The following is an 18,364-nucleotide window of genomic DNA, read 5'->3' on the forward strand; positions in this document are numbered from 1 at the left end:
CAGTCCTTGAACTCCAGCAGGAGCTGCCAGAGCAGGCCCTGCTCGCTGGGAGTCAGACCATCAGTTTCTCTGCCAGACCTCCCTCACGGCCACAACTCTCTTTTCCGGGTCAGGCAGCGCGGCATACACAGGGTGGGGTTGTAGGCCCTCGGTAACAGGGTGGAGGGGGGTGCAGGTGGTTCATGGGGGGGGTGTATTGTGCGGCCATGTCGGTTGTTGTCTCGGCTGCTGGCACTGTAATGGTGTGGGCCACGGTGCAGCCCGGCTGGGGCAGCCGCTTAGACATCTGGATGTGCCCCCCTGGAAAAGTGAGTGTTCCTCTCCTGGTGTTGATGACACAGTCCAATGCCCCAAGAACATCCAGTCCCAGTATACAGTCCTTCAGATTCGCGACCCACACCGGGCAGCAAATTGTCTTTTTCCCCCAGGGTCACCAATGCCTCTCCCACCATGGGGGCCCGCTCTCCAGTAACTGTCTGAAGTCTCACTATGGTGGGGAAAACCGTGGTCCCTGAAGAGCCTGTGTCAACCAGTGCAAAACGGCGTGTCCCCCCGATAGTCACTGGGGCGTACCAGCAGTCCCCTGTCCAGGTTTGGCCTAGTATCACAAGTAGGTAGCTCACATGATGGAAAGGCTTCACAGCCTCTGAGCTGACAACAACATGTTCACTGACAGTCTGTAATTATCAGTACTGCAACTCAGCAGACCTTATGTCTGAATTAAACTAACATTTCTCACAGTAACAATCATAGCAGTTAAACACTAACATGAACCCAGTCCGTTACAATATAATACACAGCTAAAGATGAAACCAGTGACTCCAACCTTTAGTCTTGTGAGCACCGTTAAGTCTGGACACCACTGAGGGTTGAGGGTTAAAATGCTGATGATTCTGTAAATCAGCTGTTAAAAAAACTGTATTTTGAAGAAACTATCTGAGAAACACAGAAAGTGATGATCCATAAACAATTCAAGAAAGCAAAAAAGACACAGACTTGACAGAAACGAGCAGTTTAGTCAATATTTTAATAAAATATGTACAAAATGATGTCAGTATCTCGCTCATTGAAACCCAGTGAAAACAAATAACCCTTCATACCCACAATCACAGGTCACCAACACATAACTCATGATTTTTATCAGTATAAATAAACTTGGACAAAATAAGTTCATATTTATGGTAGTAAAACACACAGAGCCTGTTACTGCTGAGGACAAAACAGACTCAAAATATTGATTAATTTGTGAATGAGAAGTGACTGAAATTATTCAAATTAATCTGAATGGAAACAAAATTAGACTTAAACACTTTTTCTTTTCACAGCAGGAGAGTTTCACATCTGTGACACTGCACTTTAAGCATCATTATGTGTCTGTTGTTGTGCGTTGAGTGTTACTGTGATAGATACACATGGAGACGACACACACTGTGTATTTGTGTGTGGACACTGTACATATGTTTGTGTGTGTGTGTGTGTGTGTGTGTGTTAGGAGTAAAAGGTGAGGACGCTCTGGTGGTTCCCTCGGACCAGCAGCAGAGGTGGGAGGTCTTTGGACAGAGTTTCCAGCCAGCACATGTAGAGAGCGCTCGACACGGTTCCCTTCCTGGCCAAAGGCATGCTCCTACACCGAGAGAAGGAACAATACACAATAGAAACAGCAACTCTAACTTTCTAGCATTTGAATTCACGATGGAAGTAGTCTGAAACCACACAGGTCAAAGGTCAGTATAGTTACAGGATGTATCAAACTGTATTTTCAGGCAGATTTCAGCTGTTAGTTCAGTTGTCATCATTATCACATGATAAATATTGTTCTCTCCTTCCCAGCAGCGTTTTTAAAATCAAGGAAACTGAAAGCCGAGCTTCTTACATGACGATGAGTTTGGCCGTGCTGGAGTGCTCCTTCAGCAGCTCGTTCAGCCTGATCTGACGGTTGCTCTGAAAGTCACACACACATGCAGCACGTTGACACAAACGTCTGCTTGTTTAAATGGCTCCAACATGGCAGCTGAACTAAGGCGAGCTGCAGAGACTGACCTTGGCCTTGTAGAGCTCCAGCTCGTTGTCAGTGATCCTCCACGGCTCCTGGGCCTTCAGCCTCTCTGCGGCCTCCTGCTCCATGTCGTCTTCCTTCAGCCTGTATGGCTCGATCAGCTCCTTGAAACTCAGCTTACTGCAAAACAGATCATACATCAGTTTGTTACCTCTGCAAGGGAGGTCATGTTTTCACGTGTCTGTTCATTTGTCAATAGGATGACACAAAAAGTACTGAACCGATTTGCACCAAACTTGAAGGAGGGATGGGACCTGGGTCAGGGAAGAAGCCAGTACATTTTCGCTGAATCTGAATTTTTTTCTCTGAAGTCTGGTGTATGTTGTCTGACACTGGCCTTGCCAGAGGGCTGCGCTCTCTCAGTGCCCTTCTAGTTACAGCAGTGTTGTCAGTTTAAATCGCTCTGCCTGATGCTGCATTTTTAAAATCCATTTAAAAAGTATTTTAAACCTGTTTAAACAAAATTGTCTCTTGTATGTTGGTTTTCACAAACTTCTAGTGGCAGACTGAACAGATCTGACCCTGGGACAAAAACCACATTTCTTCTCCGTTATGGATACGTCCAACTTTGGCCAAAGTTTTATGGATTTTTTAAATTTATTTTCCAAATAAACCATCACCTGACATTGATCACTTCTGAGAGATGAAAGCTGCAGTCTGTCCGAGTGTCTGGTCTACTAAGATCATAAATATCCTTTTCATCATCAGATGAACTCACAGAACAAAAATCCAACATCACAATTTGACTGAACCAAAGGGAGTTTAGTGCTGACGCCCTCAGAGCTCGTACTTGTGTTTCTTGGGTTTGGTGTTGATGTCTCCGAGGACGTTGATGTCAGAGAAGTCGATTCTGAACCTGCTGAGCAGCGTGGCCATCCTGATGGGACAGAGGGACAGTAACGACAGCTCAAGGACATGTAGAGAGCAGACACACTTTAGTTTCCCCTCTGCTTGCTTTAGACAGTGTACAGTGAGTACTGCAGGTTGTGTATTAGTGCTGAGCAGAAGCTGTTGTCTCACACTCGGCGGTCGTGGTCAATGCGGTTGATCTTTCCACCAATGAAGACACGGATCCTGCAGTCGCCCCACTTACTCCTGTTGGTCAGCAGGTAGGGGATCAGCAGAGTCAGACCTGCACACACACACACACACACACACACACACACACACACACACACATATATAATTTGCATTGCATAGTATTTAATCCCACATTTTCTCTTTTGTAGTTTTTGTAATTTTACTGTGAAAAACTTTTGTTCATCTTTTTTTAATTCAACATCAGTCTGTGTGTTGTTATTTGCTTTATTGTATTTTAATATTTGTCAAAATTCACATCCAATAATATAAACATATAAAAATGAAGACAACAGGTTTGAGAGAGAAGAAAAACACATAAGCATCATTTCACTACAGAACCAACTTCTCAGTCTGTCATTGACTGTGCTTCCTTTGGTTCAATGTCTCAGATCAGGTTAATTCGTTGGGACAAACTTATCTATACATCCAGGACAAAACAGTTTTTTACTTTTTTTTTATTGACTGTGTTAAACGTGATGAAAAAGATGTTTTTCGAGGCTGGTTTCTGATATTTCAGTAGACTCATATTTAGAGGCATCTAGACCTTTTCTATTATTAAACCATCCTATTTCTTTTTGCCTCATTTCTGCTGAACACAGTGAATCTAGAGGTACTGATACGTTCAGTAGATACGAAGCAGAAAATCAGAGATCGCCTGCTCAGCTGTATAATTCAGTTTGGTGTCTCCTGTGCAGAAAAGCCTTCTTCATTGTACTAGACTTAAAAAACAGACCTCCATCGTCAAACAGCCACCAGACGTCTATGGTTCCTTTGCCCTGTTTCTTCTTGAACTGCTGGCTGGACTCCAGCAGACGCTGGTCGGTCAGGCTCAGAGGAGACTTGGTCTCTGCAGCAGATGACAACACAGACAGTCACATGATACGACACAAGGTGAAAGAAGCGCTTTAATGTTTGGGAAATCCTCCTAATCTCTGTCCTCCCCAGTAAGACTGGAGGTGTGCTTATCAATAAATAACAACAGGATGTTAAGAAAAAGGGTCAAGAAAAAAGGCTTCATGACCAAAGTCTGACTTTGCTGTGTTTTTTCTTCCTCCTCCTCCTTTACCTCTCATGATGAGCGGGCTGCTCTGATTGCTGGTGGTTTTTGAAGGACAGGAGTCAGAGTCCGAGTCTTTGGCCAGACTGACAGAAACCACCACATCCTTACTGCTGACCGGGGGCTTCTCGTGGGACGACAGCAGCTCGTCTGCAGGGACACACGGGGACATGGACAGATTCAGTACATATACTCAGTACATACACACATGATGAAAACACAGAAAAAGACAGACGCACCTTGTCCGTGGATGTGAGAGATGTCCAGTCCTTCCTGCAGTCGGAGGATCACTGCTCCAAACTGCAGGTCAAAGGCATCACTGGAATATAAAACACAACTCCACTCAAAACTTCATTGTCCTGCAGAGGAATTCTGCTCTGTGGACAGCGTGGACATTCAACCTCCTGGATGACATTTCACTTGAGTCTATATTTTTTTAAGATGTAGTTAAGGTAGATGTGCTGGGTTGGTCGCCCTGACTCATGTAGATCAGTTTTTTGTTTGGCAGGATGATGTTTAACATCCCAGTTAACCTTTGTCGTCTCATTTAGGGCTTTTTTTTTTTACACTAAAAGCTTTTTAAAAAAATCACTGGGGTATTTCCTGATGTATTTTATTTGGTAGAATAAAACATGAAAGTGTCCTGAGCTTGTGTTAATCACAGTACTTATTTCAGCCATCGAACCAAGACCCATTCAAAAAATCCATAGAAACCAGACGTGCTAAAATGCTAACTGTTTCCTGAGTTGTAGGACTCTGCAGCCCTCTATGGGTAGTCACCTGTTAGGTCCCAGGATTATCCACAACACACAAATTAAAAATAAAAATTCTGCTCTCCTCCGTCTGCCTGACAAGCCCCAGTGTACAGGACTCAACCTGGCCTCCAGAGACAATACCCTGCTGCTGCCACAAGATGGTAGCAAACTACAAGCTGAATGTAAACAGGTAAAATCAGTGGTTCTGACACAAACTAGACCCCCATCTGATGAGATTTGTGTTTTTACATAAAGTGTTTAAACCTATGACCACAACACTCTTCTTCACTCATTATTCCCCTTTTTTATTACAAACATCTCCTCTAGCTATATTCAAACTTCTGTTAACCTAAATCTGGCATGAATCTGAAACTTTAACCATGTTGGGGGCAGAACAAGTACTTTAGTAAAATGTTAGTGTCTCTTTTTAAAAGACACATCTGGCCTTACTGTATAGTGTTGATGTAAATCTCCACGTCTCTCATGTCTCCGTCACTCCAGTTGTTCTTGAAACCCATGACCAGCGTGTTGGGCTTCAGACGACCCAAACCAACAGACTGAAGATCAGAGGACACAGATGTCACACAGCTGGGACAATACATTCGTTGCATATTAGTTGTGGCTTGATTTTTTTTTCTTAATTCTGGAAATGTGCAGTTATTTGCAAGTTTAATTTGGAAGGTTTATTATATAAAATGAGGAAATCATATGTAAGTAAAATCACATGATCAAAAGAATAGAGAACATGTTGAAAAATCAAAGTGAAGAAGTACGACTGCTGAAGTTAAGAACACAGGATGAAAAACTATTACTCTCACATTCAGATCATTTTAAAGATGAACCACCTGATACACCAGCCAGTGGCAGAGGAAAAGATATTTCTCTTAAGGAGGTTCAGAATTAAATGTTTGACCAGGTTTTCATACCTGCAGGAGGATTTGTGACCCATGCCTCAAGTTGTCGGAGAAAACTGGAGTGTAAAAGGCCTTGATACGTTTTTCATTGAGCCAACGCTGACAGCGAGCGTGATCCTGGGACAACTCCTTAAAGTTGGGCCGTCGGGACACCTGGAGCAGAGCGGGGCCACAGGTCATGACAGAAGACAGAGACGAGGTAATAATCAGACATGAGTGGACAATGTTTCAGACATCAGTATGTGGTCATCTGTACGTACAGTCTTGACGTGGCCGCAGACCATGAGGCCAACGTTCTTGGTGAAAGAATGAACCAGATGAAGCAGAGCGGGACGAGAGTTTGGATAACCAGTCAGCACCAAACACTGTGGCCTGGAAACATGGAATTTAATCACTTCCTTAAACATTTAATTCAAGGACTTCACAATGACTTTAAGGTCTGAGTCGGTATGAAAACCTTCACGGTGCCACATCTGAACCCAGAATCAAAGGTCCAATCTAACCAACCAGCTGACCTGAAGTTTTTAACATGGTCCTCGACTCCAGTGAGGTTCAGACAGTGAGTCAGAGCCTGGTTGTAGATCAGAGCCTGAGTGGACGAACCCCAGTTCACGTCTGCAGGAAAACAGCACACATGTTCATTAAACTTTAGACTCCAAGGTCGAGAATATGGGGTCACAAGATGATTAACGAATTAGAAATAAGAAAAAAAGCACAACTGCTAGATGTATAATGTTCACATTTTCTGACTTTCCTCTAATCTTGACTCTGTTATCAAGGAATATTTATCAAGCCTCGCTTCAGTCTTAGAATCAATCAGAAAACTGAAATAGTACAAGAACCTCAAAATTGTACTGAAGTATAAAGTATTTAAGTAGCATTTTAGTAGTTTAAGTTGCTTTATACTACTGGCACTGCTTCACTTAAAAAGTAGGGATGCACTGATCCAACACACTAGCCTGGTGTCACAGATGACAGCAGCTATAACTACAGCCTCATAATGAATAAGTAACACAGGATTTAAAGGGTAAAACCTGCACAGCCTCATTTTCCATCAGGGAAATTTGGACACAGCTAAAAAAGTTTTGGGATTACAATCAAGTGATTTCTCATCTTGTTCATAAAGGCCAAGGTTATTGATATATTGAGTGCAAGTGACACAGACCAATCGGTTTGTGTGCATGGCTTATTTAAACAGCAAGTGGGATGCAAGCATTCAGCTCCATTAATTGGGTTAAACAGTTTGGGAACCACAGAAACAGAGATATTAATCCATAAAAAGTCCTGTGAAATTTGTTGTATTTGAACATAGAAGTAAGATTTTTGTTCCTACTCATGTCAATATTGTGATTTTGTAGGCAGCCACCATCTAGTGGACATGAGAGGAACTGCATTTTAGGACACTTGGCTGTTAGTTTATGGTTCTGACCAGGTTTCTTGTAGCTGACATAGATGTAGAGAGCGAGGACAATGAGCAGAGTGACCAGCGCCGCCCACCAGTTGATGACAAACATCACCACGACGCACAGGATCGCCCCCGCAAGAGACACCCACATGTTGTAGTATTTGAAGCTGGGGCGCCACCCTGTGGTGAGAGACGAGAGTGATGCAGAAAGAGCCACGTTAGCAGGATGACGACAAATCACTGCAAATATTAACAGACCGTGACAGGAAGAACAAATGGTTCACAAAATGATTGCTACTGATGTTCGTAGCTGATATAATGGTTTGTAAACTGGAAAAATCAATGAGGAAAAGTTTGAGTTAGAGTTATGTAAACCGTTGTTATATACAACCTAGACTTCCCAGTGAGCTTCAACACTCTTTCACCAATCAATAACAATGACAGCTTTATACTGTGTCACCTTACGGGAAAGCATAAGATAAGAAATTATTTACAATGAGGTTGAGGTAAACCCTTGTATTTTATGCACTAAGATAGTCACATATGAGAGTTATAGGTAGACTGGAGACAAAGGCATCTTTGAAGGAGTTTCAAAACTTGAGACAGAAGTCCTGAATGTAAATATAGAATTTTAACTTTCAATTTTCAAATAGTTTTTCTATAGGTAACTGTAGCGTAGTAATATGTCACTAGATCCCAAGAGAAGACAATCCAATCTTGATATATTAGAATTTCATGTTAAAGTTAGAGTCAATATAAATGTCTGAGAGTTTATTTCATGGAGTTCCCCACCCATGACCCCAGAATTTACCTGGAGAGTTGGCCAAGGAAGCGTGGAAGACGGAGAAGTTGATGAGGGCGTAGGAGGCCAGGAAGAAGTTGGAGATGATGGGAGCGATGATGTTCAACTCCGCTAGCAGGCAACAACAAAAAGATTCAATATTCAAGACCAGGTGTTTAATCTGTTTCCTATTCAGGAGTTGTTGAAACTTTGGTAACTTTTTTTTGGTAAGTTTTAACTGTAAAATTTAAACTCTGTATGTAGATGGAGCAGTAGTGATGCGTACAGCTGCCTACCAATGAGGATGAACGCGAGGCCAATGCAGAAAGTCAGGACATAACCACGGAGAGGCTCGTTGTTCTTCCCATAACCCTTTGCAAAGACACCCAGCCCTGGATAGATGTTGTCTTTACACAGAGCCTAAAATCACAAGAGGTTACATTCATTCATTCATTCAGTTAGTGAAGTTGATAATTTGTTAATTCAGTTGTTCAGAGAGAAAGAGATCTGTCATTAAAACATTCATTTTGGGATAAAAAGGTTTGGTAATTGTTGGATTGGGCTCAGGCCTGGATGGACCGGGCTGGATCGGGCTCAGGATGAAAATACAGGCCTCTGATTTTAATCTACCATAAACAAGAGTGTAAAACTTTATTCTTTGATCTTAGAAGTTGTAGTGTGACAGAAAAAAATTAACTCATGCTCCACAAACTAGTTTTTTCCAGTGCTTATGGTCTTTATAAGTGGATATAGTTTGTTAAGTTCAGTCCAGTCATGACTTACTAAACTTGTAGCTGTTCTGGTGCTTTCAGTTGATGAAGTTTTCCCAGTTGTCTTTGAAGTGTCAGTGTTCAAATTCCCATTTCTCTGAGCACTTCAGGGACTTCTTGACAACTTTGGTTTAAAAGTTAAGACTGAAAGTTTATTCTTGACCTCTGAAACCAACTTTTTGTTGCCAGCTGTCATCAGCTTGTTTTCTCAGCCATTCGTGACATGTTCAGTTTGTTGTTATTATTAAAAGTTCTACCTTTTCTGTGTGTGAAGTGGTTACTGTTAGTCTTTAAAATCAAATAAAACTTGCTGGTTTCTGACCTGGAAGACTTTGGGTGCACTGACCAGCGAGGCCAGAGCTGAGGACAGAGTGGCTGAAAAAATCCCTGCAGTGATCAGAGGACCGAATCCCGACACCAGACTCATCACCTGGACAACACAAGCACACAATCTTGCTTTAATAGGTTCACAACTATAATATATTCAGGGTTTTTAAACACCTAACATGACTCACAAAAAGCTTATTTATTGGAAAAAGCTGAGCGGCAGTCCTGAAATCTACAGGAGCCGTCTGGACTTCCTGAGACTTATATCCAAACTCTTTCTGTCAATCTGCATTTCAGCACACGAATCTGTATTTAAAAACTTCACATTATTATTATAATTAGACTTGTATTGGGCCAAATAAATAGACTAAAGACTGTGTTCACCTGCTGACTGACAATGAATGTGCCAGTAGGTGAAGGGGGCCGACTGGACTGCACATGTATGGGGTTCAGATTTTTGTGCTACACTGCTGGATGTACAGATGAAAACAGAACCTGCAGACTGTGAACACCCCCTGAGTTTACCCACAGAGCTGCTGGGTGAAACACATAAACAGCAGCACATTCAGAAACTCACTGTGATCTCTTTAAAATCAACAAGCTTTGATTCTTCTCAACAGCTGAATATGAAAATCACCTCATGACAAAATCCTTCTTTTACTGACTGAACTGAAGGACAGAAGACGGCTGAGTCCTCAAACCTCGATACCTACCAACATTACAGGACGTCTGTTAGTTGTTAGTACTGAAGGAAGCTCATCAGCAGAATCTGAGGAAACAGCAGCGGGTAAGAGGATGAAAAATACACACAAATACACACAAGGTTAGATTTACTCACATCTGCTTTAACCTCAGATTTTATTTATGGACATTTTATAAAGCAACTTCAAATAAAACACGAGCAACAGACGAGACTGTACTCAGCGATATCAGTGTCAGTGTGTGTCTGTGTGTGTGTGTGTGTGTGTGTGTGTGTGTGTGTGTATGTGTATGTGTGTGTAGGTGGCTGTTGTCAATGCTCTCATTCAGCTCTGTCTCTGACCAGCGAGAACCTTGTGACTCAAAACAACAGTCACTATTATCACTGCTGCTACTTTGTTTGGGAGCAGCTTCAACACACACACACACACACACACACACACACACACACAGGATCACAGCAGCAGTCTGACACAATTCACACTGGGGTTAAACAGTCAGAACAGAATCTGTTAAAGTTATCAGGCATGACTTGCTGTACATTAAAGTAGAAATACACTGTTTACCCGGTGACAGGAAGTGCTTGGTGCTCCATCAATATAAAATCAAAACTGTGGCGAAACCAAATATCCTGAGACTTCACATTAAGAAAAACATATTTAAGTAAATTAAAACTAAAATATTTTTATATATAGATGACAGTATACAAACGGATATTAATATTAATGACATAGATCATATCTGTAAAAAGTACAGAGAAAAAATAGTGAAAGTGTCAGAAATTGTCAGTTATATCGATAAAATAAAGATAACACTAGTTTAGTGAGTCTAGGCTGCGTTCAGGGTAAAACACATTCTCCATGTACCACATCATCCCTGCAGAGACAAGCTGTCGTTAATAAAAACGTGTTAATCCAGGAGGTGGATGTGATCAAATTGCTGTTTTGGTGTTTTGTTGACGTGTGTATGATGGGAACTAGGACAGTGTCGTATTCCAATGCAGCATCATCGCCAGCGTGTAGGTTTCCATAGAAAACAATAGCTGTGGGTGTTTTGATGCACGTCACACTCTGCCAGTGTGTGCGTCTTTATGCAACACAAATTCCTGATCTTACGAGTGTTTTGAGTGAGATGAACAATAAACTCCTCAACCTGATGAATCATCACCTCCACGGTACAAATTATAATCTCTCAAAATGGTTTTTAGTCTTAAGCATCAGCATCTACACAGTCAGGACCTGAACCTTATCCTGTAACAGCAGCATCCCCAGTTTGAGTCCATCAATGCACCATCGCCCCCTTCCTTACTTCCTGTCACCTCTCTACTGTCCTGTCAGTAAAGGTAAGAATATCCACACTGTCGTTTCAGTATTAACTGTTAGCTCTGATAACACATTGACAGTGACTCAGGAAGAAACCTGCAGCTTCCTGACACTAAAGGTCTAAAAATCTTGGACCTTAACGTAGCATCAGTGTCATCAGTTATGATACTTTTTAATCACTGACCAGGGTCATCGCTACTTCAAAGTTAAAGAGCACAGACTTACACATGGTAATACAAGTTTTTCACAAACCCACAGTTAAACCAAACTTATCTGGAAACATACAGACAAAGGTTTCATTTACCTCTCGGTTCAAATTTGACCCAGTTTGACAAAACTGACTGTGACTGTTCCTGCCCAGGAGAACATGTAGAGGCATTATCATGTCCTCAGATCTCAGAAATTAGTGGAAAAAAATGTGAAATAATATGTAAGAACCCAAATGTACTTTATAGTACGTCACAACACCAAATCAGTCTACAGAACTGTGCAGTTTCAATAACAACATCATTTCCTAAACTACTCAAAGCTGACGGGTTGATGTGTCTTTTTACAGACACAGCGTTTGAGTTTATTCCAAAGATATTCACTGTTACTGTTATCAGGGGATTGTTGTGAGAAGCGCAGTGATTCTTGGACTCAAACACAGAGAAAGTACTTACTGGTTTAAAGTACCCATCATGCCCTTAGGGGTACATTAAGGACATGAAGCTGGTCTGATGTTGAGCTTCTGCTCTGGAATCAAAGTGTCAATAAAGGCATAAATAGGTCTCAGGCTGCAACTAATGATAAGTACTGCTTAATCTCCCAGTTAGTTTTATTACAGGTTACTGTTCCATGAATGTGACACATGTACAACACATCTTGAGGTGATGTGTTGATTCATCTGACCAAAAGTCAAAACCCAAAGATATTCAGTTTATAATTATCAGAGAGACGCTGAAACTAGAGACCGTTATCACAGTCTGGTTTCAGCACTAAATGGACCCAGCGTACCTTTACTGAAAAACCCTTGAACCATCAGCCTGTTCAGTCCACAGAGTGTGTGTGGGTCACCTGGAAGTCGTTCATCAGGCCGTACTGGCAGCCCCCCTCCTTGCAGATGGAGAAGTCGTAGCCCAGCGTGCAGGCGGCGTCGGTGCAGTTCACCGTGTCACTAACCGTGTCGTTGTGGTCGCCGGTGGCATCTCTCACGATGCAGGCTCCTGCCCGAGGAGAAAAACAACATACTCTGACAACGGCTGAACTGGGGGGCGGAGTCAAATCATCTCTTAGCTCACCTGGTGTTGCTGCAGTCAAACAGTCTCTCTTTACTCTTTTGGTTTGTTAAGTTGTGTTTGGTTTGTTTGCTTCCCCACAGAACATTTTACACGTCACTGATTTTTGACATGGGCCTATTCACATTTAAGATTAAACTTTAAACCTACATCTCATGTACAGTCTGAAAGCCAGAAGAGTCTATCAGGCTGCTTTCAAAGTGAAACTGTAACTGAGATGTGTTCAAAACTATTCTAACTGCTTTCTTCTTTTTTGTTTATAGGATGAAAAGCTGCAAAAAAACACAATTATAGGTGTGGACAAGATTGGCTCAACAGAACAGCTGTTTTTCCTCGTGAAACCAGGTCTATCTGAGCTTTAGAAGACAAACGTGAAAGAGCTACAAATGTGGGACGACTCGAGAGTGACCTGGTAGATAAGTGTTAACATGAAGCTCTGTGTAGAACATTAACCTGTAGAGATGGCGACGCCCACATAAGTGAGTCCTGTGATGAGGATGGCCAGCAGGGTTCCTTTAGGGATGGCTGACTGAGGGTCCTAAAGGCAGATAGAAAGGATGATGAGAGTCAACTTAAAGCTACAGAATGTAACTTTCCTCTACTGTGACTGGACAGCCTGGGAGCAGTGCAGAGGTTTCAATCCCTAACCAATCAGAGACAGACAGGGTAACAGGTGGGAGCTCATGACTGTCTACTCCTTGAGCATGAGACTTCAAGGTAACGTTACCTACTGGAAGACGTGGTCATGGCTGACTCACAGGCTGGCAAGCTCCTGATTCCTACATTAGCTGAGACAGTGAACATCACACACAATCTCCACCTGAAGCAGTGTCGCACAGATGCCTGAGGGTGCATTCGCTGCTCTGGATGAAGGTGCCAGACATGAGATGTAACAAGTACAGCTGAACTTACGGTGAGGTCTCCAGAGATGTTGGCTCCAGCCAGGATCCCAGTGGCTGCTGGGAAGAAGATGGCGAACACAGAGAAGAAGGTCTCATCCTCCCTGAAGTCTGGACCCAGGTTCTCTAAAAAGATGGCCGCTGTACAGAGAGCAAAAACAGAGGAATGTGTAGGCTGGACTTACAATATAAACTCTAACATAGAAAATTTTAAACCAAAATAACAGAATTATTCTTGGGCAAGGATAAAAACAACGCAGACTGACTGTGGTAACCGAAGAATCCTTTGGGCTCTTTGCTTTCTACTGGCATGAAGGTTCCTATGAAGTAGTTTGCAATGGCTCCCAGGAGGATGACGAGGAGGACAATCTGAGCCTGAAGGACAGAGGGACAGAAAAAGAAAGAGATGGGGTGGGGTGGAGTGATATTTTGAAAAAATAATAAAAGCTCCGGCTCAGACGAGTCTATCAGATTATTTTGTAAGATTTTCTCAGATGAACCCTGTAATGAGCAAATTTGCTGATGTGATTCGTAACACTTGAAGAAAATCACAGATCAGGGTCCTGATTGTAAACCTCATCCACAAGTTGTACCAAGAAATAACGTGATGCCAACTAGAGGTACAGTGAAGTTAATAAAATGCTGATAGTTTTCATGCAGTTATAAACCGGCTAATCAAGTCTGATTGGCTTAATAAGTCTGATTGGCTTATACCAGGAAATTTGAATGAGAGTAGAAACAAGACTAAAAGTCTACTGCCGCACTCACTCAGCTGTGTTAGGCTGTGCTACAAAGTGGTGCTTTAAGCTAAATGCTAACAACAGGTATCATTTTTACCATTTTAATTCAACATTTTCTAAACAACACTGAACACAACATACAGCCGAGCTGATGGCAATGCTGTTAGTTTTGTAGGTTTTTGTAACAAACCAAAGTACTGAACAAATTCAAAAATGTGACCTGGTGATGGTTCTACATGAAAGGTCAGAGGGCCACCAGAGTGACCACAATTCATCCAGAGGGGGACATGAGAATTTGTGGAAAATTTCATCAGCTCATTTCAAGAGTTGTTGGGATGTTTCGGTCTGGACCGAAGTGGTGGACTAGAACCAACCAACCATAAGCTCATCAACTGGCTTTTAATTGTTGGTTACTTTGATTGTTGATGGTTATTTTCTTTGGTATCACAGATTTCTGTGACATTGTGGATTCACAGTCCTACCTTGGCTTCCCACTCCATCCCAGCCACAGAGATTCCCAGCAGCAGGATGACGGTCAGAGTCCCGACAATTCGAATGTCATTCAGTTCATCGGTCATCAGGGCGTCGACATCCTGCAACCAGTAACCAGAGCAGGATCAGCATCAGCAGCAGTGCTCTATAGACGGACAGTTTGAATAATACCCCAGAGTATTTCTCACATTAAGCATCTCAACGACTGTTTCGGCGAAGCCCACGACGTACATGGCCACAGCCACGGCGTTGGCAAAGGCGAAGATCAGACCGATGGAGCCTCCGAACTCTGGCCCCAGACTCCTGGAGATCAGGTAGTACGCCCCCCCTGGAAAGAGGGGACACAAAGAGGTAATAACAGTTTCATCAGTAAGTAAGTATGTCGACTCATTGGAAACACAATTTCTAATGTGCTGAATTTCTCTGGATGTCGTTCAAAACCTCTATGTCCTAACAGACCACCAATCCTCCATATTTCAGGAAAACTGGGTGATAAACAAACCAGATCTCTTCACTTGTCAGATAACATTTTAAAATAAAATATGCAGTCACTATCTCACCCCCTCGTACGAAGCCATTGGTCGCTATAGCGGAGGTAGACAGACCGGTGATGGTGGTGACAACAGTGGCCATCAGAATGATCGCAATGGTGAGCCCTGTTACACAGAAAGACATGAAAACAAACCAAAAACAGTGAAACTACAGTTGAATTTTAAGGAAACCACCGGTGAAGTCGTTTTACAGCACAGAATCATATCATAAACCTTTTCTCCAACATGGAACAACCAGCATATTTAGATTGGCTAACTAACCTTTCTTCGAGCTAGCCACCGGGCCAAGGAGAAATAACCATCATCACACTACTATCATTAAGTGGTCTAATGGCAACCGCATGTTTTATGGGATATGGTTGGTGATATTCTTTATTTTTCTTATTGTAATAAATCTCATTAAAAAGACCAAACATCAACGATGTGTTAGTCCTTCAACACTGTCTGACCTCCCTGGTCCGTCTGTGGCTCTCAGCTCCAAGCCCATTGGTTCCTATATAAACCTTTAAAACACATCACGAGTGTCGTTCTTAATAAAAAGGTTCAGTCATCTCCTGAAACACTAGTGTTTAAACGGATTAATCCACATTTTGTGCTCTGGTGAGTATTTGCGGCAGCAGGACAGAATGTGTGGGACTAAGCTTCGGATGCAGACGCACATTTGTTAGTCAGATATGTTCATTGTTGGTTTGGACCTTTTCATGGGATTTGTTGATGAGGAAAACAACATGGAGCCATATTATCCATCTACTGAGGAAAGCTTTTCTCCCCCCGGCCCCTGAAGGAGACTGAACTCCACAGACTTGAAATGTCAAAGTTAAATTGGATTTATTTTAACCTACCAATTCCAGCCTGCCCGACAATCCAGGACATTCTGATGAAGAGCATCACGCCCCAGATATTCAGCATGCAACGGATCTGCAACACACACACACATGGTTAACCTGGTGGGGACCATCGTGGCAACTTATAAAACTACAGTGGAAAAATGCAGTGAGGTCACCTTCGTGATCAATTACAGTTATTTGATCAGGTCACATTAAACACAACTGTTTCAACATTTCTGCAGGTATGTGACACTAACCAAGACTCCTTTCACCCAACCAAACTTGACAGTTCCTCCTTTTCCCTCCTTCGCCGCCAGCGCCGCCGCCTCCTCAGCAGCCGATGGCTCCTCTCCATTGGCCAAACCGTCCTCAAACGGCTCCTGACAGCCAATCACAGCCGTGACAGAAAACAGTGAATTATATAGGACAGGTGAGTAAAAGGTAAAGGAGAGTTACCTACTGTGTATCATTAGTTTTGGCTGTTGAATTATCAATGAAACATATGAATGTTGAATTAGCTCTAGTTGGGAACATTTTTCAAGTCCTGATTTTCATTAATTAATTAACTTTAAATTCATTTGGTAAGTGCAGAATTTCAGCTTTAAGGGTGTTTAACAGAGGCCTCTGACATGAACCTGGACTCCTGACGCAAACCTTGATTATTAATGAAGACTAAGACCTTAACTTTCTCAGAACCAGTTAAAGTGACTCTTTATGGATAGAAATATAGCATTATGTATAAACAGTGTAAATATAGTACAATATACTGTGGATAAGGACTATAATTAGACTTGCATAAGAACACATTAGTAGTATTTTTGCTAAACACATAGTTGTGTTGAGTCAGTGGAGTCGTGGTCGAGGATGATGAATCTATAAAACGATGAACAGTTATCTGTAGAGTCTGGTGATTCCGTGTTGGTCTTGGCTCTGTGAAATGAGGGAAATGTAGTTTCTTAACTCCGAGTCCACACTTTGAAGTAAAGAGAGCTCAAACGTCATCCAGCTTCCCGCTCACTGTTAACGTACAATGCACATCTATGTTACAGTTACCTAGTGGTATCATGGGAGTGGGAGCACTGCTGGGGATGCCTTCAGGGTCATGAGAGGCAGCATTGTAGTGTGTGTGTGTGTGTGTGTGTGTGTGTGTGTTGGGGTCATGCCTCTGATGATGTCACTGAGCCCACTCAGAGGCTCTCAGGTGGGAGTGAAGGGAATGTTTTGTTACTGGAATCAGCTGACCTCTGTCAGGTGGACAGGAAGGACATGAGCCCTCCTGTGGAAAGCTGAGCCCTGACCTCAGGATGTAATATTATACCCATCACCACTGTATTCCAAGAGTGTTTGTTAAATTTAGTGTCAGTTTCACAGCTTTTTTCTTATCACCATGTAATTCTTTGTAGAAGCTCATCTTACTACAGATATCAAGATTTTAGCTATGCAGCCTACATTTTGCTGATAACACTGAAACTTACTTATAACAGTTTACTTAATAATAAAATATTTTATTTGTAATGATGTGTTTTACAGTGGTTGTAAATTTAAACGAAAAGACTTGTGTGACCCTGACATCAGTAAACCTGACCTGCAGGGAAATAAAAACGTGATCTGAGGTCGTTACTTTATCCAGCTCATCGTGCAGCTCCGACAGCGACGGTCTGCTCAGCTTCTCCCCGAAAGGCGCAGCCGTCTGCCGGTAGAACTCGATGTTGGGGACGGCGTCGATGGTGTTGTGTCCGAAGGTCCTCATGTAGTAGGTGTTGGAGTGGGAGTCGGAGATGTGCGTCTGCCCCGTGCCCGTGGAGTGGAGGCTGACCGAGTCGCTCTTCGCTGTGTCCGGGTCGTGGAAGACGTCGGGAGGGAGCCCGATGTCCGAGTCCGTGAACCCCACGCTCCTGGACCGACCTTTAGACTCCTCGGGAGGCCTGGATCCATCGGCGGGGGCCGGGGCAGAGGCAGGAGCAGGGGCCGAGGATGGAGCTGCGGATTCTGACACCACATCCACCTGGAAGCGGCCGCCGCTCCTCAGGGACGGTTTCTGTCCCGACATGTCTCCCACGGACTGACGATGAAACCCGCCCGAAGAGTCGCTGACGCACCGGGAGACAAACGGTTACCGAGGGACAAACACCTGCTCCAAACCCGCAGAGAGGTCCAGGCAGCGCCGCAGCATCTAGCACCGAGCGGCCAGAGAGGACTCACACACCCGCAGAGCCGCAGAGGAACCGCAACACAACATGTAGAGACCGAAGTGACACACACACAGACACTGACTCCCCCGCTGTCCTCTGCAGAAGTCCTGGTACTGGATGCGCCAGGACGCACAGCGGTGATCTGTGCAGCGTGCGTAACGGACACCAACTCTCTCTCTCTCTCTCTCTCCCTCTCTCTCCCTCTCTCTCTCTCTCTCTC

General features: G+C 43.1%; 1 protein-coding gene across 1 annotated transcript; it reads right to left on the bottom strand.

The window, feature by feature from the left end:
• Positions 1–1,008: 1,008 nt before the first annotated feature.
• Positions 1,009–18,364, bottom strand: LOC139624682 (solute carrier family 12 member 2-like). The gene is made up of 26 exons (XM_071483981.1): positions 17,574–18,364; positions 16,210–16,332; positions 15,968–16,043; positions 15,135–15,230; positions 14,763–14,902; positions 14,565–14,675; positions 13,609–13,717; positions 13,356–13,483; positions 12,897–12,981; positions 12,223–12,371; positions 9,141–9,248; positions 8,345–8,468; positions 8,079–8,180; positions 7,292–7,447; positions 6,378–6,477; positions 6,123–6,234; positions 5,875–6,015; positions 5,399–5,505; positions 4,433–4,512; positions 4,203–4,343; positions 3,870–3,983; positions 3,077–3,188; positions 2,847–2,933; positions 2,041–2,176; positions 1,874–1,941; positions 1,009–1,624 (listed from the first exon to the last, which is right to left on the bottom strand). Exons 1-26 carry the CDS (start codon positions 18,000–18,002, stop codon positions 1,489–1,491), a joined length of 3,270 nt encoding a protein of 1,089 aa, XP_071340082.1. The 5' UTR covers positions 18,003–18,364; the 3' UTR covers positions 1,009–1,488.

The sequence above is a fragment of the Trachinotus anak genome, unplaced genomic scaffold (assembly GCF_046630095.1).
Source record: "Trachinotus anak isolate AG129_WGS33_773 ecotype Australia unplaced genomic scaffold, CSIRO_AGI_Tana_v1 ptg000008l, whole genome shotgun sequence".
Classification (NCBI taxonomy): Eukaryota; Metazoa; Chordata; class Actinopteri; order Carangiformes; family Carangidae; genus Trachinotus; species Trachinotus anak.